The sequence below is a fragment of the Momordica charantia genome (assembly GCF_013281855.1).
Source record: "Momordica charantia cultivar OHB3-1 chromosome 1 unlocalized genomic scaffold, Mcharantia_2.0 BLBB01000001.1, whole genome shotgun sequence".
In the NCBI taxonomy this organism is placed as follows: Eukaryota; Viridiplantae; Streptophyta; class Magnoliopsida; order Cucurbitales; family Cucurbitaceae; genus Momordica; species Momordica charantia.
The window spans coordinates 22,133,394-22,161,360 of record NW_028275157.1 but is presented as its reverse complement, the minus strand read 5'-3'; the positions used below and the strand labels follow the sequence as shown (position 1 = coordinate 22,161,360).

The following is a 27,967-nucleotide window of genomic DNA, read 5'->3' as shown; positions in this document are numbered from 1 at the left end:
CCGAACCCCAAAACCTTTTGCCTCCAGAACAGCATCAAGGAAGTCCCAGTCTACTTTATCGTAAACCTTTTCAAAATCAAGTTTGAGGAGGAAGCCTTTGTTTTTCGAGTTCTTCCACTGACTCACTGTATCATAAGCTACCATAATAGCATCAAGGATTTGGCAAATATTTAGATATTTGTGTAAAATTTTTTTTAACAAGATACGAAGATATTTGTGTACATTTTAGTTGTCCATTTTGGTATTTGTTGTTTTATGGTTTCCTTAATTAATGGTCTCCTTATGTTGCAGTGGGTTTTTCTACTATATCAGAAGACCTAAATGGCACATATTTGAATATTTCAGAATATTATTATTCTCTACAAATTAAGATGGAATTAGAGTTGCGCCTCTAACTTAGACATGTAAGTAGAATCCTCAAAGGCCAAACAAAGAAGTGGTAAGCATCGAAAGATATAATCATGGTGGTTGAGCTCTATCGTACAGGCGGTGTGATATAGGGCATAGGAAATGGCCAAGATAAGAGTTGAACAGATGGATGACCATTTGAAAAGAGGTTCATTGATACTTTGTTCAAAGTGAGGGTTGGTGGGAATGCTTCCAAAGTTCCCACATTTACTAGATGACAGGATGATTATGGGTACATAAGTAAAGTATTGTATAAGAGGCCTCTTGAGTGAAACCAAAAGCAAAAGCACCAGGGCTTATGCCCAAAGTGAGGGTTGAGGGCTTATCGCGCCCCTCAAGAGAAGCCCGAAGCACAATAAGCGTGCTTCGTGGGCTTTTGAAATAAAAAGCAAATAATAAAAAATATTAGGCCGAAGATATAAAAAGATTTTGTTGGGTCTTTTTTAAAAAGGAGTGCTGCAGTTTGGAGTAAATGTCAGATATCAAAAGATTTTGTTTTTTTTTTTGGAAAGGATATCAAAAGGCAAAGATTTTGCACGATTTTTTCCCTCCCTTTTACCATTTACGGCAATTCTTCTCCTCTTCCTTCACATCAACGAAAAAAGTCTTCTTCTCACTAAACCTCCAGACAACTCTGCAACATCTACTATCTCGATTCCCCCACCCCCCCCCCCCAGCAAGCAATCAGGCGGCCCTTTTTTCCCTCAAATAGTAAGCTCTCTCCCTTTTTTCAAATTCTCCAATCCAACAGTAAGCTATTTCTCTCTTTTTCGCTTTCTCTCTCATGGAACTTGGAAGTATGCTAGTTTGGTTTTCATATGTTTTTTAAGTGTATATATATTATTTATTTATTTTTATATATAGTGCGCCTCACAAAAAAAAAAGCCCGCGCTTTTTTTTGCGCCTCACGCTTAAGCTCCAGAGGTCTATTGGGCTTTAGTGCGCCTCGAGCATTTTAAAACACTGTCTGTACTACATTTATCTTGATTGTATCTTTATTTTCATTCTTCTTCCTACCCCTTCATTTCACCCCTTCGAGGGTTTGTATCTTTGAACAATTTTTATTCCTTATCATTTATCAATGAAAGTTCGTTTCTTGATCAAAAAATGCTAACTAGTAATTCTTCGACTTTGCACCCAAAAAGATCAGCAATGACTTTATTCAACCAACCTCTGCATCAACTTTAGGCATCACTAGTTTCTCCAAATTCACCTTCAACCCAAAATCAACACGTGCTGAAAAAAAAAATTTGCCATATTTAACTTCATGAAAAACAAACCGGCAACTTTCCAACGCATCATTTTAACATCACTAGTTTCACCTCTTTTTTTTTTCATTTTCTCCTTAATCTTCACTCTATTAATTTGTCTTATTCCAATCATTGCTTTTCACCATTCTTCCTTTTCTTCTACTTTTTTCCTCTATTTTTTACTCTGTGCCGACAACAAGTGGCTGGACAAGTGGGTGTTGACGTTAATGGCAAAATCGGTTGTGGTGGCAGCAAGTGGCAGCAAAAGCGGATGGCGCCGGCAATGGCAAAGGCGGCGAGCGCACATCTTTTGCGTGGTGAACTGGAGTGTACATTGGGGTTTTAGGAGTGAAATATCTAGAATACGGACCCCTACCCAGAAACCCTTGGTGTACTTTTTCTACTTGGTGGGTGTGGGTGGCCTTTGTTTTCGTGGTCAGACTTACGCTATTTTGTTTAAATTTATTTATATTTCTAAATTTATGTTCGGCTTCTAATTGGGCTTCTAAGAGTGCGCTTATGAAACAATAAATTTCCCTTCCAATGACCAAAACATTTCTCTGCCATGTCCCAAAGGAAAAAAAAACGGACACTTAAATTTGCATGTCGAACACGTGTCTGGATGTATCCATGTCCAACACGGACACTCCGCCTAGTTTGGAGTGTCAATGCTATATAGCTTTGTCATCCATAAAAGGATTGGCAGTACACTTTTGAGAGAATTTCGCATCCAAAGCTAAAAAAAAATCCTTCCATTAATGTGGATATTTCTCTGGTGAACAGAAGATAAATTTTATCAACCATGCATAATATTAAAATGGGCTTTTAGAAGATCCAAAAAATTTTGGTCCCACGAGAAACTTTGAAGATTTAAAGCTTTTGTGTGCTAAGGGTTTGGCATTCATAATTTTTTGGTTGTCAAACATTATGTTTAGTTACAGTTAGTTTGCATTCCTTATTCAGTTGCCGTGATTTCTCCCCATCTGCATCCAATATTTAAAGATTTTTGTAGAATTTTCAAAGTTGCAAGCAGATAGTTTTTATTGAATCAGAGAGCTAAAAGATGGAAAGATCTAGTCAACAAATTGTTATCGTTACTAGTTGGAAGCTTCTCCACAAACATCTTCATTGTAACAGCACAATAATCACATTTGACGAAAAAGCCTAAATAATTCATGTGAAAGTCAAAGTGATACCCTCTGCAAAACCGCCTCGGCTTCTTTCCTTCCCATCTGCTCATGCCGAAAAGCATCAACAGTCTCTTGGTACTTAGCATACATTTTGGCTAACTGTAGTAGAAAAAATAAATAACTTACTTCAACTTAAGCTAGAAATAGATCAATAAAGACATCACTAGCATCATATGTTTCTAATTCATCAACAAAAGCATACATTTAGAAATTACAAAAAACCAAATGCCAACAACAAAAAGTAAAGAACTCACACTCCAACCGTCACGCAAAAGCGAAGCAGCTAAAGCTGTCCCAGAAACACCTATAGGTAACTTGGGGTCGAGTTTGTGATTGTCATCAACTACCTCACTACTTTCCTTCGAATGTATCCAACTATCCCAGAAAATTTAAAATAAATAAATTGGCATCAGTACAAACAACAAAAAGAGGATTAAAGAATAACTCAAAGCTAGATTACACAAGACCCAAATGAGAACCATCTGCTGACCAATCAGGCAACATCAAATAAATCATAGATTATATGTTTCACAAAAAAACAATAGAAATAACTCCAAAAATAATTTGAGTTTTGCTTGGGCACGAAGAAACCTTAATGCTAAAGGAAAGATCAAACAAAAGGCCTGCCAGATAAGTTATGAGAGAAGGGAGAGAATAACAAAAAAAATGTGTCAAGAGCTCTCCAATTAGAGGTTGTATGTTGTACACAGTGACAAAATTTAACATAAGAATCGAACTATATAAAAAAGTAAACCAATCACATTCCTTTAGCAATAATACTTTAGCCTTGTCTCCCACGCTACCAATCTCAGTGCAATTCCTTTTTTTTTTAGATCAAAATCTTTAGATGAGTTTGAACAGAATAGTCCTAAAATCAAAAAACCCACGAACTTTTCAACTGTTCTACTATTTATAATCAAACTCGATTCCATAATAAATATATTAACTCAGATTAGCGTCATTGCTGTCAATATCATAAATGGTGATAAGTATTCAGTACCATAAATGCTCGAATTTGCATAGATTGGTTAACTGTTGTGTAAATGGTCCAAGCATGGATGGATTTTGCGAGCCTTCTGCCACAAAACTGAAGTCTCTAGAAAGTCTGCGCTGATCACAAGCAAGAGGAACTACACGAGTTTCAACCAACCATTTATATCATCACCACTTCTATAGGACCAATAATTGCTAATTTGGAGCAATGAGCAATCTGAGTCTTCCAACATCAATGGTAATATGGGTTGGTAACTTCAATGATTTTCCCATCTCTTGCAAAATAGCACGTTTTCCTCACTTTCTATTTACAAACCACCTTGGGTTGTGCACACATCTCCCACCTATTCAAGGCTTTCAGTGAACGATGATGGAGCTTCTTATAGAGACCCAAAGTTTGGATGACTGCACTGGGCAGCAATTTTTCCTTTCCCCATTTCCAAATCATTTCTCACAACCAAGCCCCTAAGGGACAGCCCAGTGCGGGAGAAAGTCTGGGCTGATCACAAGCAAGAGGAACTACAAGAGTTTCAACCAACCATTTATATCATCACCACTTCTATAGGACCAATAATTGCTAATTTGGAGCAATGAGCAATCCGAGTTCTTCCAGCATCAATGGTAATATGGGTTGGTAACTTCAATGATTTTCCCATCTCTTACAAAATAGCACGTTTTCCTCACTTTCTATTTACAAACCACCTTGGGTTGTGCACACATCTCCCACCAATTCAAGGCTTTCAGTGAATGGTGACAGAGCTTCTTATAGAGACCCAAAGTTGTGTGACTGCACTGGGTCGCAATTTTTCCCTTCCCCATTTCCAAATCATTTCTCACAACCAAGCCCCTAAGGAAACCCAGTTGGCAAAGGCTTGGGATCTCTGGTTATACTAGCTTAGAGGTCTCAAGTTCGAACTTTCTAGTGAGCTTAATACTAAAAATCCTTGATGTCTCCTAGGTCCGGGTCCTGGGTAGGTGTAGGTGCCCCTAAGTATAGGGGAGCAAAGATCTGATTCTCAATTATCCAAAAAATATCATTTTTCACAACCAAGAGAAATTAAAGAAGAAACAAAACGCAAAATAAAGGCAAGAACAATTACAACTTTTGAGCAAAAACTTCACAATTAAGACGTATCATGCTAGGTGGATTTATTTTCTCTCGCAGATTAATTCTCTAATTTCCCCTATCCCTATTTAGTTGTTTGTTCTAATTGGGGTGATAGAAAACAAGCTATTCAAGGGTGTTCTCTCTCGCAGATTTATTCTCAAATTTCCCCTATCCTAGTCTAGTTGTTTGTTCTAATTGGGGCGCCTTTATTTTTCCTCTCTAGTTTCTTTCTAATTTCTTTTTACTTTCTATGCGTTCTTGTTTTTGTTTCTTTTCCTTCTCTAAGGAGTTGGTATCTTTGGACATTTTTTGTTTTTTCATTAATCAATGAAAAATCCTCTCTTGAAAAAAAGTAACAGTTAGAATCTCATCTTCAGTTTATGATCTATCAAGTAGGTGTTTGGTTATGATTTCCAAGCGAACTCATGCTTTTTTTTGTTATACAATACTTCGAACAAATGAACCAAATAACCCAAACCAACTCAACCCAAATATTTCGTGGTTGGGTTGGGTTCATTATTTAATAAGGGTTGCTTGGGCTGAATAAATTTACAACCCGAACAATTGGGTTGGTTCTAAAAATTAATGTTAATTGTACAACATAAATAGGTTTCTGATTCTATATTTTTTTTTTTTTACAAGAAACAACTTTTCATTGATATATGAAAAGGAAAAATGTTCAAGATACAAAACCCCCAAGGGGTGAAAAAATAGTGACAAAGTACAGTGCTCCCTTTAGGATTAAGATAACTTTTCCTAACACAGACATAAACCCGATATACTGTGAGTTACCCACTATCTCTCATAATACAAAGAATTTACCAAAATACCCCCCAACATATAGAAATATTCATACTAAATAACTATGAAGACAAGACTATGACTTTCAAGATCTGGGTATGAAGAAATCCTTAGGGCCGTCGAAGGAAAGCAAAGAGAACAGGAATATTTTTTAAGTTCCTTAAACTTTAAACTCTTCAACGTGTACTCTAAAAATCTTTTCTGCAAGTATTAAACCATTTTGATTAATGGAACAAGGAGTCATTTCTTGTCAGCCCATTCAACCTCAGTGGGTCGAAATTTTATCACTTCGTCCCCTTTTCAAAAATTAGTGGAAATAATTGTCTTTAAAAAAATAACAAATTTAGAAGTATAACATACCCGTCTGAAGCGAAGCTGCCAAGGGGAAAAAGAGTGAGTTCATTCTTCTTCCTACTAAGTTCAATTTCTGCCTCGCACTTTTCCAGTTTCATTTTCAACGCTGTAGCCTCCTATGAACAATTACATAAAATAAAATGGTTAAATAACCAGAATATATAATAAACCCAAAAAAACAACCAATTGTCATATAAGAAATTAGAGATCACAAAAAGAAGCAAATAGAAATAAATGCAGCATCGCAATCTCGAATGGCCACAAGTTTGACAAAGAAAATTATCTTACCATTATAAGCATAAACAGATCCACAGTAGCAAGGCTTAACGTAATCAATCACAAATTCAACAAATAACTTCTCCCAAAAAACAAGTGGCAACAGGATTTTATTTGTTATGCCTCGAATTTCAGGTGTGGATCTGTTGAGAAGTCCTTTCTTCTTCCTCACTCGTGGAGTTGGCCTTTTCTATCCTTGTTACTTATATTTCAGCTGGTTACAGTTGAGTTTCTTCAAGGCTTTGAGCAGATTCTCCAAAAAGTGCATTTCTCTTCTTGTTTGAGGAATATCTATCGGAAATTTCTAAAGAAGACATTGTTTTATCCCTCGAGCTTTTATCAAGCCTGTCCTTCCCATTTGGGCTCCTATTTGTCCTCACTTGAACAAGCTCTCCAGCTTAAAATATTTTTTCCTAAGAAGCGGATTACGTTGTTTAAAGAGTATTTAGATGAGTTCAAGACCATGATTGAGTAGCCTTCATCATATCCCTCTCTGTAGTAGGTTTTGACGTTATTGGGTTCTCCAAGCTTTGTTGGCTGCAGTTTTCAGGGTTCTTCAGAGGAGGCTGTTGAGTTTTTTTTCTTTTATCCGTGTGTCTGGGTCAGCTTACGCGCACCTCGACTATTCACGGGCCAACCACCTAACCCTAGGGGTGAGCAAATGAACCCGAAAAACCGATCCGACTGACCAAAACCGACCAAACCTAAGTCGGTCGGTCGGTTTCCAAGGAAGACCGTTCGGTGGTCAATTTTAGAATTCAAACTCCGACCGGTCGATCGGCATCAATTAATGTCCCATTTCGACCGACCAACCGATGGTATACACTAACATAAAAAATAAAAATAAAAATATATATATTTATTATTGTAGGGTTTTGTACTGCATCGAGCCCCTAAACATCCATTTATTTGCACAGCCCCCCAAATTTAACTTTCCTTCACATCTCCCAAAAACAAGTCTTTTCACCGGTCACCCACTCCCTCATCTTTCTTCTCCTTTTCTTTTTCTTCTTCCTTCGTTCTTCATCTTTCTTCTTTCTTCTTCTTCCTTCGTTCTTCTTCTTTCTTTCTTCTTCTTCAACCTCTTATTCTTCTGTCCACCTCCTTCTCTATTTCCTTCAGCTCCTCCTTTTTTTTCCCGTTCGCAACGCTGCAGCCACTGATATTTTTTCTTTTGTGTGCATCCTCGTGCGCCGCTTCTCTTATGTGCGCATCACCAAGTACTGCCGTCCTCATCCTCTCTCTTCTCCGTCTTCTGTGCGCAGCGATCAGTATAAAAAATTGAAAAAAAACGATTTTCCGACGATGCCGACCAACCGAACCGACCAGTTGGTCGGTCGGCGCTAGGTACCTTAGAAAAAAAGTCGGTTTCCAAAGATGAAAACGACTAGGTCGGTTTTCGGTGTCGGGGTCGGTAACCGACCTCGACCGACCGATGCTCACCCCTACCTGACCCTACTACATTTGGTTGACAAGGAAACTCGTAGGATATTAAATTCTAGGTAGGTGGCCACCATAGTTTGAACCCATTCCCTCTAAGTTCTTTGCTATTTACAAGGCTGTTGAGTTTTAATATTCTTCATCTATTATCATTGTTTGTATTGCTCGTGTTGAGCTCTTTTTTGTTACTTTAGTTTCTTTTCTCTTTCTTTCACCCCTCTAGGGTTTGTATCCTTTAACATTTTTTCTTTCTATATATCAATGAAAGTTGTTTCTTGTTATAAAAAAATAAATAAATAAATAGAACTCCTGAGGGAGCAAGATAGAAACAAAAAGGACAAAACAAGAATATAACAGGCTCAACAAGAAGTGATACAACTCGCCTAAATAAGAATGAACATGAATAACCAATAACTACAAACATGAAAAACCAAACTGGAAATTCTACTATTATAAAATTAATAATACAGCAAAAATTCAACTATTTCATGATATTCTTCCATTCCATGATATCAATGAAAAGTTTGTTTACTGTTAAAAAAATCGATATTCTTATCAACTTTTTCATAATCTCTGTCACGAAACATTCTAAAATGCATTACATTCAAATAATATTCACCAATATGACATCCAACAATCAAACTGGAAATTCTCATCTACACTATTAAAAACAAAAAGAAGAATGCAAGAGAAACCCATATATTTGGCCTTTGGCACTGCACGAACAAACAAATGTTACAATGAGTCATCATTATAGAAAAGATAACTGAAAAAGTTTTGCTGCCCAATAGCTTTAAATAATAACAGTAAAAAATGCATTAGTTAACAATAAATCCACACCTCTTCCAAACTATTTATTTGAGATTCTTCCTTTGCAAGCTTCTCTTTGTAATCACTCTCAACTTGGTTCAAATGTGTCTGGCAGTAATTGCAAAAATGTACAAAATCAGAAAGGATCATAAAGTTGATAAGCTTATAACCTTTTTAGGTCCGATGGTATGGGGATATTCATATACTCCTAATGAGAGTATCTTACTTTGTGATGCGAAGAGTTCTGTCCTTAAATAAAATAAAATAAAATAAAAGATGAAATTTGATAAGTTTGTAACCTTTTTATAGTTAGATGGTAAGAGGTATATTCATATACTCCTGAAGGGAAGTTGAACGATATAGGGGATATTCATATACTCCTAAAGTGATAAGTTTATTACATTAGTGAGAAGTTGGACGGTATGAGTATCTTTGAACATTTTTTGTATCTTATCATTACATTAGTGAGAAGTTTATTTCTTATTTATTCTGATTCAAAAATGTAAGGTACGCTGGTTAAAATCAGGGGATGAGACAGTCTGATTGCCACTCGCATACACAGGTTCCTCCTCTCCAAAGCTTGGGTGGATGACTTTAAAGAAGCTAAATTGGTTAGGCTTCCTCGTATTACCTCGGACCACTTCCCTATCCTTTTAAGGTTTGGAAATCAGAAATGGGGTCCTTCCCCTTTTCGCTTTGAAAATATGTAGATGGATCATCCTTCCTTCAAGGAAAACATAGAGGCTTGGTGGTCTTCCCTACCTGCAGTTGGATGGCCCGGCTATGTCTTTATGAATAAGCTGAAAGGTATCAAGAACCATCTAAAAGTGTGGAATAAAGAAACTTTCGGGGTTGTTGAAACTGACCTTCGGAACTGTGAACAAAAGATAGAAGCTCTGGACAAGATTGAAGAAACTAGACTTCTCACTGATGTAGAAAAGTTTGAAAGAGAAAGAACATAGAAAGAATTACTTTAACCTGTCATTTAGAGAACACAGGAAATGGGCTCAAAAATGCAAGATAGAATGCCTGAAGGAGGGGGATGAAAACTCAAACTTCTTTCATAGATGGACTTCGGCTAGAAAGTCTAAGACCATTATATTCATGTTAGAAAAAGACAGTGGAGAGCTTCTCTCTTCAGAGGACGAGATTGTTCCAGAAATTGTTGGGTTCTATGAGCGGCGGTTTGGAGAAACCTCGGGTCTTTGCTTTCTTATTGAAGACGTACAATTGAACGGCCTTGTAGATTGTTGGTAGACGTGTCTTGAAAGACCTTTCGAAATTGAGGAAATTCAGCAGGCAGTTTTCAGCCTTGGAAACTTGAAATCCCCAAGACCGGACAGTTTCTCAAATGAATTTCTTAAAAAGTCTTGGAACATCCTCAAATCCGACTTATTGGGAGTGTTCCAAGATTTTTTTAGAAATGGGATTATCAATCGCTGTACCAATGAAACGTATATTTGTCTGATTCTGAAGAAGAAAAAGGCTATGAAAGTTGGTGAATACAGACCGATTAGCTTAGTGACCTCTTTGTACAAGATCATCTCAAAAGTTATCGCGGAAAGATTGTAGAAAGTTCTGCCGATGATAATTCATGATGCACAGTCTGCTTTTATTGAAGGTCGACAAATCTTCGATGCCATCTTGATTGCTTCAAAGGCAGTTGGGGATTGGGAGATGAGAAACAAGTCAGGCTTTGTGTTAAAATTGGATTATGAGAAGGCTTACGATAAGGTAGATTGGAGTTATTTGGAAGCTGTCATGGAACGAAAAGGCTTTGGTTCTAGATGGAGGAAATGGATTATAGGGTGCTTAACGTCTGCTAATTTCTCTGTGATTATTATCGGCCACCCCCGTGGGAAAATTTTCGCCAAAAGAGGATTAAGACAACGAGATCCACTCTCCCCTTTCCTTTTTACCTTAGTTGGAGATTCTTTTAGCAGATTGGTCCATTTTTGCAGCCAAAAAAGATTGATAAAAGGTTTTGGCGTTGGTAGACAGGAGGTGGAAGTCTCATTTACAATATGCCGATGACGCTATGATTTTCTGCCCAAACGAACCAGGCATGCTGGATAATTGGTGGATGATTTTAGACATTTTTCTCAATGCATCGGGGCTCTCTCTGAATCTAACAAAAACTGCCATTACAGGTATCCATGTCGAAGAGGATCTGCTCCAAGAAAAGGCTACAAGACTGGGTTGCAAAGTGGAAAGGCTCCCTTTGTCTTATTTGGGAATCTCTTTGGAGGGCAACTATAAGAAAAAAATTTTTTGGGATCCCTCGATTGACAAAGTTAAACAGAAGATCGATAAATGGAAGAACCTTTTTCTCTCAAAAGGTGGTAAACTTACTCTTGCACAATCCGTGATCACAAGTCTTCACCTCTATTTCTTCTCGGTTTTAAAAGCTCCTTCGAAGGTGGTTAATGAAATTGAGAAGTTGACTCGAGATTGCATTTGGAAAGAGGGAGGAAATAATGGCACGATTACTCACCTTGTGAGTTGGGGGAAGATTGCACTTCCAATGCAATTTGGAGGTCTCGGAATAGGGGCTCTTCACCAAAAAAACAATAGAATACTCCTCAGATGGCTTTGGAGATTCACCCAAGAAAGTAATGCGTTATGGAGGAAAGTGATTGTTAGTATCTATGGGGAGGATTCTCACGGGTGGAATACTCTTCCCCCCAAAGGGCTGTTCCAAAGGAAAACCGTGGTTCGACATTTTTAAAAACAGCTCTTTCTTCTCAAAATTTCTTGAGTTCAAGTTGAGTAAAGGGAGCCGAATCAAATTCTGGTCAGACACATGGATTGGGAATGAACCTCTTCAGAAAATGTTCCCAGTTATGTTCAGTCTTTCTACCAAGAAGGAGGCAACAGTCTTGGATTGCTGGAACGTACACAAGAATGACTGGGATATTGGTTTGCGTAGAGGCCTGTAAGATTGGGAGGTCGAAAGTTGGATGGGGATGATACAAGTTATCGATGTGGCAAGATTGGGGGAAGGAGAAGATCGGGTCTTGTGGTCTCTGGAAGGAAAAGGGAGGTTTTCTACTCGTTCGGCTTTTCTGAAGATGGTGGAATGTAGATCTTCTTTACGATCTCCTCTCATCTCGGCTATCTGGAAGTTCAAGGTCCCGAAGAAGATCAAAGTTTTTCTTTGGTCTCTTGCTCAAAGAAGCCTTAATACACAAGAGAAATTACAGAGAAAGTGCAAAAATTGGGTGTTATCCACATCGGTGTGTTCCCTCTGTCTGATGCATAGTGAAGACTTAGACCATTTGTTTCTTCACTGTCCTTTTGCGACCAATAGTTGGCTTTTCCTCTTAGAAACTTTTGATATCTCTATCTGCTTTCCAAGAAAGATTGATGATTGGTTGAATGAGGTTTTATTTGGTTGGGATCTTCCTAAGAAGACTACTTTTGGTTGGAGATGTGCTTCAAGAGCTCTTCTTTGGAATTTTTGGCTTGAAAGGAATTCTCGCGTTTTTGAAGATAAGCCTTCTACTTTTGAGATTTTTTGTAGGAATGTTTAGCACACGGCCTCTTGGTGGTGTATCAATTACAGTATTCTTTTGTAACTACAACCTTTCCATGTTTATGCACAATTGGAATGCGGTTGGTTAGGTTGTTGTTTAGTTTTTGGTGGGGTTTTCTCTACCCCAGCCTTTAGTCTGTACTTTCTTTATCAATACAAAGATGTTTCTTATCTAAAAAAAAATTAAATCAGGGGATGAGAAAAGCAAATTTTTTCACAAATTCCTAGCTGCTCGAAAGTGGAAAGTTCAAATTTCTGAGCTCAAGGATGAACAAGTTACTTCTCTTATCAATTAGAGGAAGGTGACGGACTATAGACCTATTAGACTAACCACTTCCACCTATAAAATTTTGGCCAAGGTCCTTACTGGACGGCTCAAGAAGGTTATTTCTAGCACAATCTTCATGAATCAAAGTGCATTATAGAAGGTAGACAGATTCTTGACCTGGTGCTAATAGCAAATGAGATTGTGAATTATTACAAAACTAATAAGAAAAGGGTGGATGTTAAAGCTTGACTTGGAAAAAGCCTTTAATACAGTGGATTGGAATTTTCTTAGTTTTGTTCTTAAAAAAAAAAAGGATTTGGTTGTAAGTGGATTAGATGGATTAATGATTGCATCAGAAGAATAAAATTTTTGGTTTTCATTAATGGTAGACCACATGGAAGAATACAAGTTTCGAGAGGCGTAAAGAAAGGTGATCCGCTTTCTCCTGTCCTTTTTCTCTTAATCAGTGATGTTCAAAGTAGTTTGTTGGACAACATCCATGAAAAGGGTATTTTTGAAGGCTTCATTGTTGGTAGAAATTCAGTTTATATTTTTCATTTGCAATTTGCAGATGCCACTTTGATATTTTGTAAAGATGATGGAATGGTGGAGATCCTTTTCAAGATCATTAAGGCATTTGAATGGCAGTCTGGTTAAAGGTGAAATGGAACAAATCTTCCGTGTGTGGTATTAATATTGACGCCCAAAAAGTTTCCCACAAGCATGTTGCTTCATGCTGGATTGTTTCCCACGAGAAGTTTTTTTGTAATTTTAGCCTCCAACTTATTCTTCAAGATTGGAAAGCTTTGATTCTATAGTTCTTAGGGAGGGTTCTCTCTACCCTCTGCCTTTCGGCTAGATTTTTCCCTTTCCAATACACCTTTTTGATGTTTCTTATCAAAAAAAAAATTATTGATGCTCAAAAAGTTGCATTGCTTGCTAATAAACAGAATAGCAAGATTGAAATTTTGTCCATTCAGTATTTAGGGCTTCCTTTTGGTGGAAACCCAAAACTTGGAAGTCTTTTGGAATCCCATTACCCCATTAAAGAAAAAAGTCTGTACGAAGCTTGATAGATGGAAAAGATATCAATTATCTAGAGGGGGGAGGTTAACACTATGCCAATTCATGCTACAAAGCATTCCTTTGTACTATCTATCGCTCTTCCAAATGCTGGTAAAAAGGCAGTGTGGAAGGCCATCGTTCCCAGGAGAGTGAAATTCTTTATTTGGTCTTCTTTGCACAGAGGAATCAACACTTCGAGACATTGAGCGTTGTCTCCTTCTATCTATTTTCTTTGTAAAAAAGGGGAGGATTCCTTTGATCATTTGTTTCTTCACTGCCCCTTTGCTATTAAGACTTGGTCCTTTGTCTTCAAGGAGTTTCGTATCTCTATTTGCCTCCCTAGGAAGGCTGACAAGTGGATGTTGGAAACGTCGGCAGGCCAAAGGTTTTGTGGTGCTGTACGGTGAAGGTTGTGTTATGGACAATGTGGAACGAGCGAAATCAAAGAGCTTTTCAAAACAATCATAGTTCAAAGTACTCCTTTGTGGATAATATTCGATACTTGGCCACGTGTTGGTGTACAAGATACAAAGTCTTTGGTAATTATGGTTTTTCCACGATAATTAACAACTAGATGACACTTTTTTTATAACTGGGAGTCATAGCTTTACTCCCTTGATACCCAGGGGCCTTTGCGGCCGCCCCAAGGCAACTGGATGGCCTTTTTGTAGTTGGTCTTTTGTGGGAGGGGTTTTCGTTACCCCTCGCCCTTGGGTTGTCTTCTTTTTTGTGCAGTTAATACATCATTTTCGGTTTCTTATTAAGAGAGAGAGAGAAATATATGAGAAACTTCTCCTGAAGTGATCGCTCACATGGGTCGTTAAAGCACCTGGTTCATTGGTATATCTCTTCTCGCATTTGCGAAGAGGGTGGATTGGGTATTGGCATTCTATTAAAGAGAAATCAAGTGAAGTTTTAGTGTGGAAAGTTCTGCATTATGGCGAAACGTAATAGCCAGCGTCTATGGTACAGACGCATTGGAAAAAAGAGTTGGAGGGTCTCGTAGCCCTTGGTTTAATATTCAAAAGCAGTGAATTTTCCTCCTTTGAGGTAAAGAATGGAAAGCCTCGGGATTCAGCCACTCCTGGAAACTTGAAGTTAGAAGGCTGTTGAAGGATGATGAAATTTCTGATTATGTAAACCTTTTAGCCAGCTTGAACAAGATTTCCCTAAATGAAGAAGAAGACCAATTGAGCTAGAATTTGGATTCTACAAGAGCTTTTTCTGTCAACTTTTTATGTAAACTGAGAGATTCCTCTGAGGTCTTGCCTTTAATTATTGTTCAAAATTATGGAATTCTCGTTGGCCAAAGAAGGTCAGTGTCTACTGTTTGGAAAGGTTAATACAGCCAAGATTCTTCAGAAAAAGTTGCTTTATTTGTCTCTTCAGCCGTCTTATTATGTTCTTTGCAGGGAGCGAATGAAAGTCAGATGCATACTTTCTCTTTCTGCACATTTGTTGCAAGATGTTGGTATGTTTTATTTGAGATGTTCAGCCTTTCATGGGTTTTGGACAAGGAAGCTTCAAGATCAGTTTTCTAGCTTATGTTCGACCCTCGTTTTAATCCTAAGCAAGTCTACTTTGGGTTAATGGCTCCAAAGCCCATAATCAGTGAACTTTTGAAGGATCTAAGAGGCTTCCAATGGAATGTTTCGACACTACCAAATTCAAAGCTTCTCAATGGTGTGCTCTTTCCAATCTCTTTGCTGACTATCCTCCTAGCTTGATCTCTTCTAATGGGGAAGCTTTTATTTCTCCAGTGTAGTGTTTATCTTTCCGTTCAGCTTTGTTTGTTTTTTGCTTTTATTTTATTTTCTTCTCGCTCCTTTGGAGTTTGTATCTTTAAACATTTTATGTTAATTTTTATATATATCAATGAAAAGTTTGTTTCTTGTTAAATAAAATAAAATAAAAATATCTCATAAAGTTTAATATTATAATTTGGGATGAAGAATCTAACCTCCAAGGCTTTTATGACACCCTCAAGTTCTGTTGCCTTCTTAGACCACTCCTCCGAACTTTCTTTGTAAAGTTCAACAAGCTTATTGATCTACAAAGTCAATTAACAAAGTGATATCAAGATCACTAATTACTCTCTCTGCTTTCTAGTGACTCCCTCTATAAGAGTAACAGCACCGAGATATAATAAACAACTGACCGTAAAATATAAATTAAAAAATAGTTTGATACATTTCCATATCAAAACAATAGGAAATAAAATTCCTTTTCTAGACCCGAAGGTACCTAAACTTTCCAACAATTACCTGTTTGAAAAATGCAGACTCAAATCCACCTAAAAAGCATTAGCAGTTAATAAACAAGTAAAATAGTTCTATTCAATGATAGGTGGTTTGTGCAAATTGCTCTAATAAATATGTTTCAACTTTCTTACCAAACTCACATATAATGCTATTACATCTTTTTAGATTAATATCCTCCTAGAAGAACATATAGTTGCATTAAAATAAACGTCAAACACCAATGCTCAAGAAACTACTGACTGTTGATATTTCAGCACAAAGACGCTCCTCATTTTCTGCAGCACTTTTTCTTGACAAGCACAATTCCTGAACAAGTAATAAATTAATTAGCAATCATCGGCCGATAAAGAACCTAGAGAATTTTCAACTTGTTGAAAAACAAATAAAACATATAACACCTCCTGTGCAGATGTTAGCTTCATTTCAAGTTCTTTCACACTATCCTTGTTCCATTTTAAGGCATTGGAGCATTCATCTAACTTTCTCTCAACCTAAAATCAATAAGCACCAAAAAGTGAATGATAGGGTATACATTAACATCCATATATTTTTAAAAACAAGGAATCAGTCTCCTCTAAACCCACATACATCTCTAACTTTCGCAGACATTTCGACCTCAACATCAGAATGAACTCTACGCTGCTCAATGATACTGCCTACTTTAGCAGTTAACTCATCATTAAGCCACACATTATGCCTCTCAATGAGTTCTTTCTCCTGCATAAAGTCAAAAGAAGAATGTAAATACCACACGAATAGGCATTAAAAAAAATAGGACGAAGGCCATGACATTAAAGCAAGTAACACGTTGCTTTTTGTTTTTGTTTTTGTTTTCTATTTCTTATGGTTGCCTTGTTTCAGAACTTGTATTATTGTTTTTCGTTTATTTTCATCTTTGAATGAAAAACTTTGTTATTCATTAGGAAAAGGATTATATATATATATATATATATATTCTCAACGGTGTACTTTAAGTATAGAACTGGTGATTTTTTTTTAACAAGAAACAACTTTTGCAGTGATTTAAAAAGCCCAGCAATGCCAGCGCCTCGCCTCAAAAAGGCGAGGCGAGAATAGAAAGGCGCGCTTAAAGCGCGCGCCTTCTGATGAAGCCCTGAGGCGCAAAGCTCTGCGCCTCAAGAGCCTTCTTCAATATTTAAGAAAAAAAATAAAGAAGTTCATTTATTGTATTTATCCTCGGCAGAAGGAAGGGTAGAAGATAAGTCAAAAGCATTAAAGCAGGTTACCTTTCCTAGATGGTAGCAAACTGCCACATGGCAGTATTTCTCTTTTCTTAAGTACTTTTTTCCATTTATTAAAAGAGAGAAACTTCTCTCTATTTTGTTAAATTCGACTTTGCCTTTTCTAGACACACAAAACAAGAGCCTGCATGGTAGCAAACTGCCATATAGCAGTATTTCCCTTTCCCTAAGTAGTTTTTCCCATTTATTAAAAAAGATAAACTTCTCTTTCTGTTTTATTAAATTCGAATATTACTCATATTTTACCTTACATAATTATTTAAGTTAGTTTTTATTTGAATATTATAGATTTCTTAATATTTCACACCTTAAAAATTGAGTATTTATTGATTTTTACATAACTTATTGTTGGGAAAAAATCTTCTACTTCTACTGCAGGAATAAGCAGAAAATAACTGAGAAATTTAAAGAAAGCAATAAAATAAAGAAACACAAGAATTAACGTGGAAAAACTCTAAACCGGAGAAAAAACCACGGCCCACAAGGGAAAATCCACTATGTGAAAAATTATTACAATCATATGGATTTCTCTCCCCGACCCCAATTACACAAAACACTCTTTCAAAGCAAATACCGCTCAGTTAACTAGAGCTAGTATATCAGGCTTAAAGTATTTCAATTGGGATGATTAAAACTCAAGCCCATGAGCTCCTTTTATAGTAGTTGAAACACATCTCCTCCTTGTACTTTTCCGATGTGGGACAACTTCTAGCACATGGAGACCATCCTTGTATTCTTCCAATGTGGGACAACTTTAATTCCAATATTTTGACAAAACCCAACACTTATGTTATATCTTGCTTATTTCTATGAAGTTTTGTTATCATGTACATATATATATACATTTATGTATCTTTTATGTATAGTGCGCCTTGCAAAAAAAAAAGTTCGCGCTTTTTTTTGCGCCTTGCGCTTAAGCTCCAAAGGTCTATTGCGCTTTAGTGCACCTTGAGCTTTTTAAAACACTGAACTTTTCATTGATATATGAAAAGGAGAAAAGTTCAAGGATACAAACTCTTTTCATATATCAATGAAACATTGTTTCTTGTTAAAAAAAAATCAAAAAGCAACATAGAACAGATTAACTAGGAAGGGGGAGAAAAAATTCCAATAATTCATACAAATGTCTTGCAAGGAATAACTGGGTAAAACTTAGAAAGAGCAGGCCATTTTGAAGCATTTAATCTAGCCACTTCACAACAATCCATCCAATTTAGAAAGAGCACACCAGATGTCTTGCAAGGAATAACTGGATAAAAACTTAGAAAGAGCACACCATTTGGAAGCATTTAATCTAGCCACTTCACAACAATTCATCCAATGCGTGTGATCATGTTTAAAGATTCTTCGATTTTGTTCCAACCAAAGCTCTGAAATAATGTCTTTAACTGCATTTATCCAGAATAAGTTTGGCCTGAGGGCCAAAGGCAGACCAATAACAGCGGACATTGCTTTGATAATCTTGAGAAGAAAAAAAAAACCCAATGCAAAAAGAAGATTCTGAAGCAATAATTCCAGAAAGATAAAGCAAATAGACAGCAAAAAAATACATCCACGGGTAAAAATATATATCCATGGATATTTAGTTATATTGATAATTTCAAAATAGAATGTACTAATTCCATCACTGCACAGTTGAGATGAAGATTAAAAAAATACCTCCACCTTTTCATTGGTTTATTTTTATTTTATTTTATATAAATAGCGTTTAAAAAAGTCTTCCACACAACTCTGAAGAAATTGGCCCCACACTAAAATTTCTTCCAAAATAAAGCTTTTAATAGAAGGAGATAAACTCACATATGATAGTGTCTTCTTCCAAAAGATTGGTACCATCTTTTTTGTTCCTTTTTAATGAAAATTTCTTTTCTTGTTAAAAAAAAATATTGGTACCATCTTCATTTTGTATTTCCACTTTTTTTGTTTTTCTGATGAGAAACAATGTATAGATCAAAAATTTTTAAAAAGTATATATATATATATAAAGAGCAGCCAAATGGCAGGGGACGAGAAGGCCCTTCTTAAAAGAACTAACGGATTACATCTTTCCAATCTTGAGAAATAAAGGATAAACTGTAGTTACAAAAGAATCTCCTATATTAAGGCACCAAGAAGCCATATTAATTTTACACTCTCGCAAAAAAAAATATATATCACAAGAATTGTATTGTTGAAAACTCGATTCCTTTCTTCCTAATGCTCCAAAAAATAGTTATAGCAACACAACACCAATGGCTTTTAGCTTTTCCTTTCAATAACCATCTTGAAGCACTTCAAGAAGCCAATCATCCACCATATTAGGGAGGCACGCAAAATACCAAACTCGTTCAACAAAAAAGACCAACAATTAGCCACAAAAGGGCAATGAAGGAAAAGATGGTCAATAGTTTCTTCGTTCCTGAGGCAAAGGCAGCAAGTTAAGGGGGATATAGACCAGGAGCTATTTTGGGTATTGATGCTTCTATGAGCCAAGCTACACAAGAATACTTTAACTTTTTTTGGGTAAGAGAACTTCCAAATCAGATAAATGAGGGGGGATTTTAGCTTAGGAGAGATTTTTGTTAGCTTGAGGAAGGTGGGTTGGTGTTAAAACGTTTCCCCCTCTCAAGAGACCATTCTACCTTGTCCTCCCATGTCCGCAATGAAAAGAATCCAGTTTTCCACTAAAAGCAATCAATTGGTTGTTAGTTTGGTCCATGATACCGCTTCTAATGCCCAGATTCCAATAGCCTTGCGCACTTCATTCCAGCAATCAGCCACTGTATTCTCTTTCATAAGCAAAATATTGTTAATATCACAGAATTTGTGTTCCAAAGGCAAGGTTCCCAACCAAGTATCCTTCCAAAACTTGATTCTACACCAATTTTGCACCTTAAAAGAGATGTACTTCAGGTGTAGGGACTTCATTTTGCTATGCCAATCAACAATCACCTCAGAGCCTTCCCTCATAGGCGTTTGGGGCACATGTTCAACATAAGTAGCTAGGGAATGTTAAACCTAGGTTTAAATTTGGAGGTGTTGTAATGTCTGGAATTGGAAAGCCTGTTTTTGGGGCAGGAATGGGTAGTCTGGGATTTGGTAGCTTGTGTTCGCGGTGCAGGAATGTGTAGCCCTGGTTTGGGCTTCCTAAATTTTTTTTTTTAACTTTTCCACCCTTTTAAAATATTGTATTTAATTTTCTAAATTTAAAAATAAAAAATATAAATATAAAAGATTAAAATTGAAAAAGATAAAAAGAAAAAAATATATATGGTGGGTAACTCATCAACCCATGGCATTTAATTGAGAAACCCAAGATTTTTAATCGGCATGGGTTTGGCTAATGATGCCAAACCCACCACATTCCAACCCCTCCCCCAAATATCCCCATGAGGATCCAACCAATAGGGTTTCTGCCATAGATGCTCCAAATAACTCATTTCCACTGCGGTTTTTCCTCCTCGGTGAACCTACAAAGCCATTTCTGAAAATGGCATATTATTTCTCTGTTTGTATTTTGTAAGCACTCGGCCCTAGACCACAATAAGCTTTTTTTGTTTTTTTGAACAATATGCAAACCTCTTGTTGATAAATGAAAAGGAAAAATTTTGTTCAAAGAAGCACCCAGCTCATCAAAAGTCTTTGAGGTGGCCATCTAACCATTAAGAAAAATCTGAACAGTCCTCTCCATACAACTTTATTAAGAGCTTTAAAGATGGAGAAAGCATAGAGAGATATACTATTAAAAACAAAGAGAGAAAGGGTGAATCTACCACCTTTAGAAAGCATAAGGTTCCTCCAATTTTCAAGCTTGCACCTGAATTTGTACATTGAGCATCCCTGAAAGACACCTTCCTATGGTTGCCTCCCAACATAACTCCAAGATACTTTACACCCAAAATCAATCATAGAAAGTTGGCACATTTCTCGAAAGAAACAATTTCATTGATGTTATGAAATTACAAAAGACTCCCAAGGAGTTACATGAAGCACTCCCAATTGGAAATGAGGGAAGTGTAGCTAAAATGTTGAAAAAAGGGGGAACATTCCTCTCGATTATGATACCCACTAAGATACTTACTCTAGATTTACGGATAGCCACCAGTTGGAACCCAACAAAAAGATAGTGAGAAAAATCCACCATTTGGAGAGGTCGTTTTCAAAGTTCTAGCAGAAAATAATCGTATCATCGACATATTGGAGGTACATGATTTCCACTTGTTGACAGCCTATTGGAGTGCTTCTTCTCACGGCAAAAGTGAATGGAACGGTTGAGGGAGTCTCCCAAGAGGGTGAAGAGGAAACGGGGGTCTCCCTATCTATAATGCCCTCTTTTGTAATTACAAAATAATAAAAAAAAAATCCCTCAAGGTTTCCCGTTAATGAAAAATGTTGAATGAAATATAGCCTTTCATCCATTTCCTCCCTTTCTTTCTTGCCAATGCCCTTGTACTCAAGCATGACCTTTAAGGGCCACTTATTGACTCCCTATTGGTGTGCTTCTAAGGAACCTCTTCTTCACAGCAAAAGTGAATGGAATGACCGAGGGAGTCTCCTAAGAGGGTGAAGGGGAAACGGGGAAAGGTCTCCCTGTCTAAGGCCCCTTTTTCTGAAGAAATTTTCCCTCTAGGTTCCCATTAATGAAAATGGTGAAGTTGATTGATGAAATACAGCCTTTCATCGATTTCCTCCCTCTCTTGCCTAACGCCTTGTACTCAAGAATGGCCTCTAAGTTCTACCAATCGACTGTTTCATAGGTTTTTTCAAAGTCTAGCTTAAGAAGAAAGCTCTCCTTTCTATCCTTACAATATCCCACTATATATCTCTTTCTTCTTGAGCAATGATGTGAAAGAAATTTGTATTTTCGTCCCTTAATGAGCCATCTATCTTTACATGTTTACCCTCACCTACTCTCCTCTTTCAAGCTAATATCCTCGATTGCAGCTTTAAATATTTTGTCCTAAAACTTAAAAGATCTTCTTCAAATAGTCCAAAACTTGCTCTAACTCATCAACCTGAGCAATAGGCTTCGACAGGGCTTCTTTCTAGGAGGATATGTCGCCAACAACATCTATATTCCAAGCTTTTAGCATTGGCTTGATTTATTTAGGGTCTTTTAGAAACACATAACAACCCAGCCTTGGACCTACATATTTTTCAACATCTCAAACTCTTTAAGAAAGGATTGATGGGTCAACCACATATTCCCAAACTTGATACCTGATGGATCATGCCCTCCTATCCAGTGAACTGTGCATATTCATGAATAAATGAGGTCTTGGAACATGTCGCAAACCCAAGCTAACTTAACAATTGGAAATTCTAATCCTACTACCCTAAGGATTTTCATCAAAAGCAACCTAATACACTTTCCTTTAAAAAAAAAACACACATACACAAACAATACTTCCAATAAGTTATCAAAATGAGCATTACCCCATAAGCCCTTGATAGGAGGGCTGGATATAGGAAGGTGGCATAAGATAGAATATGGAAGTCTACCTGAAATGAAGTTTGTTTTCAACTTCTGACTTCTTCATCACATATAGAGATAATTTGCCATCCATATTATGAAGTTCAAGTGTCCAACATGAACTATGAAATAGACAATAATGAGGAAGTGGAATGACCTGTGAAAGACGAGCGAATTCAGCACGGGAACGCACCAACTCCATGTCGACCTCACTTAAACGGGCTTCTCTTTGAGCAGCCGTTTCAGATAAATTTACCTTCAAAGCGATAAAAAATAAAAAATAAACATATTCAGCGGGAAGTCATGTTGTCAGCAAAAACCTTTAATTTTTACCACAAATTTTATTACATATGATGACAAATCAGAGAAGTAAAAGGAACTTACAATCTTATCAAGATAAGACTTTATAGTGGCATCTTTTTCACCAATTTCTAAATCCTTCTGCTCAATGAGCTCCATCAACTGCCTTTTTGATTTATGCAGTTCGGATAACTCTGTATTTAGCCTCTCTATCTCCCCATCCTTCCCAATCTGTGAGCACCAAAAAATCCAATGTTTGAAAATATTCCATACAAACAAAAGGCACGGTAAATGTTTTAGAAATTGAATGAAAGAACAAAATAGTATTCTTACCGAAAGTAAATTGAGTTGGTGTTTTTGGGATTTGACTTCGGCGAGCTCGGAGAGTCTGAGCTCAAGGGTGGTTTGAAGCTGTGCATTCTGAGACTGGAGGTCAGAGAACTCGGCGGAAAGAGAAAGAAACTTCTGGTCGAGAAGGGAACAAGTCTGCTCCGCAGTAATTGAAGCAGCATCGGCTTGGGCTCTGACGGTCTCGAGCTCGCTGTAGAGGCCTTTGATGAAGGCATCGGCCTTCTCCGCCATGAAAGCGGCGTCGTTGGAGTGCCGAGAGAACTCCTCGTCGGAGATGAATAGGTGGGCCATTTTATTTTCTTTTTCTCTATTCAGGGTAAAAGTGCCCGGCGCAGATCAGCTGCGGGCTAATATAACTTGGCGAGTCAGTGTTGATCGTTAATGGCGGTAGCACATAAACGAGAGAATGGTTTTCGACGAGAGCAGAAACGGGGGAAGGGGAGAAGGAATTTGAGAAGGCACTGCAATTGCGCGTGGGTGGCCAAGCCCTTCGTTTAAAGGGTTAATTACTCTTCTTCTCGGAAAACTAATAATAATAATAATTAATCTAAAAGAAAAAGCAAAACAAAACAAAATTTAGACGTTAATTCGCCATTCTAAATCTAATCCATGTGGTAGGAGTTTTGAAGCCCTAATCCTAAAAATATTCAAAAAAAAAATGAGAGAAAAAAAAATCCACAATTAAACTAAGCCGCAAGGGAAAAGGTCCCAATGGAATGAAGAAAAAAACAAACAGACAAAACAGTGAAAAATATATCCAAATTACTATCCTATAATGAAAACAACAACAAAACAATACATTTATTTAGCGGTCAAGGTACCTTATTTTTTTTTTCTTTGTTTGCAAGTAAGGAGTCCAATAGCTTATCTCCGCAATTATTACAAAAATAAAAACAAGAATAAAACTCGTCGGTTTGGTTGATCGATTGAACATCTGAACAATTCGATTCAAATTTGATTCTATGCTATTGATAAATATTCTCGCCAAAGATACTAATTCTTGTGACGTTTGGGTGGAGGATATTCAGGATATTCGCACTTTGACCAAGAAGTTTAACCAAATTCAATTCTGGCATACTTTTCAGTCATATACCATTGGTCGATATGTCATTGGTTTGAATCTTCACTCCCCATTGTTGTACTGAAAATAAAAACAAAAAATAGCTATCAAACCTATTTTGTTCATATATATATTTTTTAAGGAAACAATAAATATAAATTTTTATCAAATATATTTATATTTTCTGTTCTAAACAAATTAAAAACAAAAACAGAAAATATGAAATATGAAACCAAAACGTTGCCAAATACTAAATAGGCCATTAAATATTAAATTTAAAATATTTAACCCATCACTAAAAAGTAAAAACCAAGTTAGATTTGGAAATGGTCACTGTCGGTAATTTGGGCTGGGCCCAATTCCTTCAACAAAGTCGATTATATATTTTTTTTTAATGGCGGTCACCTAAATATGGTTGCTCTACAAATTCAAAATTGCTCCAATCAAATTAATCACTAGTTTCTTTTTTTTTTTTAGCTAAAACCAAAGAGAGTTAAAAAGAGCCCTCGTTAAAAAAAGAAAATCACACATTTAAAATAATATTAAAATTCTAAAAAGTTGGGGTGGAGATCGAATTCATAATATCTTGATTGAAGATATATGCTAATTACCGTTGAACTACGTTCGTTTTGACTACATTTTCTTATTTGTTCTTCGTATATTTGCTAAGATCTTTATAACACTAACCTTGACGGTTTCAAATATAGGACAATAAAAAAAAACTCTAGAACACCATTTTTATTCTTTTACAAGGATCTAAAACATTTCATTAAAATAATGAGGTATGCATGAACGAAATGCACAAAAACATGAAAAAATGCCGTAAAAGCGTAATTTATCAATTTAAAATTTTGTTTTTAGTAGTAGTTTAATGAGGTCCTTATTTTCTTTTTCCTCTTTTAAAATTTACGTTTTATCCTTTTTTATAAATATATCATTTTAATTTAAAGATAATATATTGGAATGACTACTTTTTAATCTTAACTTCATAAATGTCTTTAATTTTTAAATTTTACATTTTTAGAGGTTTGCATGTAAGATTTTCTGCTAATACTGCTCGCATTTTATTTTATTATAGTTTTTAAATTTAAAATATTTGAATCCTTAATTTGTAATTATATTCATTTAATTATTGTGGGTCCCATTTGAATTTGCAAACACTAATTCCTCAAATCACTCCCTCAAAGATTTTTGCCAATAATACGTAAAATGTCCGCAATTAAGAACTTCCAATTTTGTTAAAGACAAGTTTTGAATTTTTCCTAATGTTCTATTTCTGCTTAATCCGTCTGCCGTCTTCGTGCTTTGTTTCTAGTTGTTGGCTACCGTCTCCAACTGCTGTGTTTGTTCCCCACATCGTCGTTTCATACCTTCACAGCTTTCGTCAACGAGGTATTGATTCATTCTTCGCCGTCGTTTCAGACCTTTAATTTCCGTCACCGAATAAAGTTTCGGTCGATATCTTTGCACGTTTCCGACGCCGAGCGGTGTGTTCCTCGTCTCCCGTCCCCTTCTGTTTATCCAATCGTAAGTTAATAGTCTTCCCGTTAAGATTGGTATATATGCGGATATATTGTATTTATGTGTATATATCTTATAGTTACATATACATAAGATATGATAATAATTTTTGGCTCGCATTGTCAAGTAATTTTGTAGAAAGAGTAAAGAAAATTGAAGTTCTAAACGTCTCATAGTCTTAGTTATTCCGTTAATATTTATATATATAGGGATATATTATATATATGTGCATATATCTTATAGTTATATATAAACCTTGGAAACGGCACAAACCTCAGAGACGGTAGCAGACGGAAGAAGCGAAAGGGTCACTGATTTCTAATTTGGGGATTTTTAGAATTTGGTGGATATTTTTTTGAGGTTTTCAAATTTGGAGAATTTGGGGATTTTTTTTTTTTTATGTTTTAATTAGTATCATCTAAAATTATGGGATCCAAATTATAATATTTAAATTAATCAATTTTTACGACATGATATTTAAGTAACTTATGTGATGAGTATCCTCTAACTCTATATAATTTGGATCTTTAAATCGCTGTGAACGATTTCACTTATCAATTCAACTGCTTTTCTGTCACTTTGGATTGGGCCTTGTTGTTTTTGTTTTATTGGGCTTAACTTACGTGGGTCGGTTTGTAGATTATCTTCTTGGACCTATTTAAATGTTGTTATTGGATGTTGAAATATTGTTCATTGTTATTAAATTTATACTTTTTTTAAACTCATTATTTTCGAACAATTAAATTGACGCAAGGTTTGTCTGAAATCTGTGAGTTGCTATTGCTCTAATTAATTTGGTTGATTCAAATAACATTTTTTAGTGTGTGTCTAAACATCTTTTGAGCGTGTCTCATATTTTCATTGCTTTAAATGTGTTTTTAAACTAAGTTTGATTTTAATTAGTGAGTTACCGAAGCATGAGTTTTTCAACTTATTTATCCAAAATGAAAGGCTTTTTTTTTTTTTTTGTTTCCATTGGAAAGATGAAAGGTTCTCTTGTTTGTTTTGGGTGGGTTTTCATTCACTTTAGCTTTATTTTTACAAGAAAGCAAAATAATTACACCATAATTTAAACAAGTCACGCTTTCAATTTGCTATAGGTTATCGTCGATATGAGTTTAGCTTAATGATAATTGGTATTTGTGTCTAATCGAGAGACCATGAATTCGATTATCCCCAACCACACTTGTTGTATTAAAATCTTTTCTTCGCCATCGTCAAAATTTTGAAAATAAAAATTACAACACTTAGATTTAGATCGACCAAACCGACTACCAAATAGATCAAAATTAAAAGGAACTAATTGAAACTGACAAAATCTATTCAAACTAAATCAAATAGATCGTCATTTTATGTTCTTTATGTTGCTAGTAATGTTACATGGTCCTCGTATTAATAATATAATTATATTGATAACTAATTTGTGATTTGAATGTGTCATAGACTTTCTTATAGTTGGATATCCAATATCTTTGAGATCATGATCTTATATATAATTTATTAAACATATTTCAGTTCTCAAAAGAAAGAGAGTTTTAACTTTGTCATATTTAATTAAGAGATATATCTTTCCTTAAATTAAAGTTGTTGCTTCAAATCTAATATAGATTAACGTTAACTTACAAATAATTTTTCTTCTAATGATCTAATATGCATGATTTTTGAAATATTAACTTTAGATTAAAACATATATCTTAAAACTGGATTGATTGACAAGTATATTTCGAACCAATCAAACAAATTGAATTTCAAGAATTGTTTGTTTGGTTTGGGTTTAAGGTTTAGAGTCGTTTATAAGTTGACATTTACAATTCGGTCTGTGTTGAAAATTACGAGAGAATAACAGAGAAATTGAAGCCAATTTCATCTATGGGAAAGATAGATCCAATTTATGAATGAACTAATGGTGATGCTGATGCACTTGTCCCAACAATATACAATATTGAAGGATAGAAGTTAAAAAAAACCCTAAATTACCCATTTTGATGAAAAACTGGAAAGTCAAATGGCAGTTGCTAAAATGGGGAAGAACAGAACAGTTGACTTTTTATTAAGGTTTCAATCAAAGAGCAGAGGTCTCAGAACTCAAAAGTCAGAAGCTCGGCTCAGCTGGTATTTCAGAAAACAAAAATGATGTGTTATTCAAATGAAGCTAAAACAAAACCTGAAGAACAAGACTGTGTAGTTTAGTTGACTAGTTGTACTCAACAGTTGTATTGCCTTAGCTTTTTCTCTTCTATTGAACTTCAATTCCCTTCTCAC

General features: G+C 35.9%; 1 protein-coding gene across 6 annotated transcripts in view; it reads right to left on the bottom strand.

Annotated features, from left to right (window-relative positions):
* The window catches only part of NUA (nuclear pore anchor), a 60,644-nt gene extending 37,022 nt beyond the window's left edge, over window positions 1-23,622 (bottom strand). For 4 of the 6 annotated variants that reach the window (XM_022286478.2, XM_022286479.2, XM_088121213.1 and 1 more), the window contains exons 1-11: window positions 23,107-23,621; window positions 22,858-23,004; window positions 22,631-22,729; window positions 16,348-16,476; window positions 16,158-16,250; window positions 16,000-16,065; window positions 15,459-15,548; window positions 8,661-8,738; window positions 6,111-6,220; window positions 3,103-3,223; window positions 2,855-2,947 (exon numbers count right to left, since the gene is read on the bottom strand). In XM_022286478.2, coding sequence (XP_022142170.1) covers window positions 2,855-2,947; window positions 3,103-3,223; window positions 6,111-6,220; window positions 8,661-8,738; window positions 15,459-15,548; window positions 16,000-16,065; window positions 16,158-16,250; window positions 16,348-16,476; window positions 22,631-22,729; window positions 22,858-23,004; window positions 23,107-23,415 — 1,335 coding nt within the window. In that variant the 5' untranslated portion in view covers window positions 23,416-23,621. Of the gene's footprint in view, window positions 1-2,854; window positions 2,948-3,102; window positions 3,224-6,110; window positions 6,221-8,660; window positions 8,739-15,458; window positions 15,549-15,999; window positions 16,066-16,157; window positions 16,251-16,347; window positions 16,477-22,630; window positions 22,730-22,857; window positions 23,005-23,106 lie in introns of all 6 variants that reach the window. The other 2 variants (XM_088121212.1, XM_022286480.2) reach the window with 2 other exon arrangements.
* Between the last annotated feature and the right edge of the window lie 4,345 nt (window positions 23,623-27,967).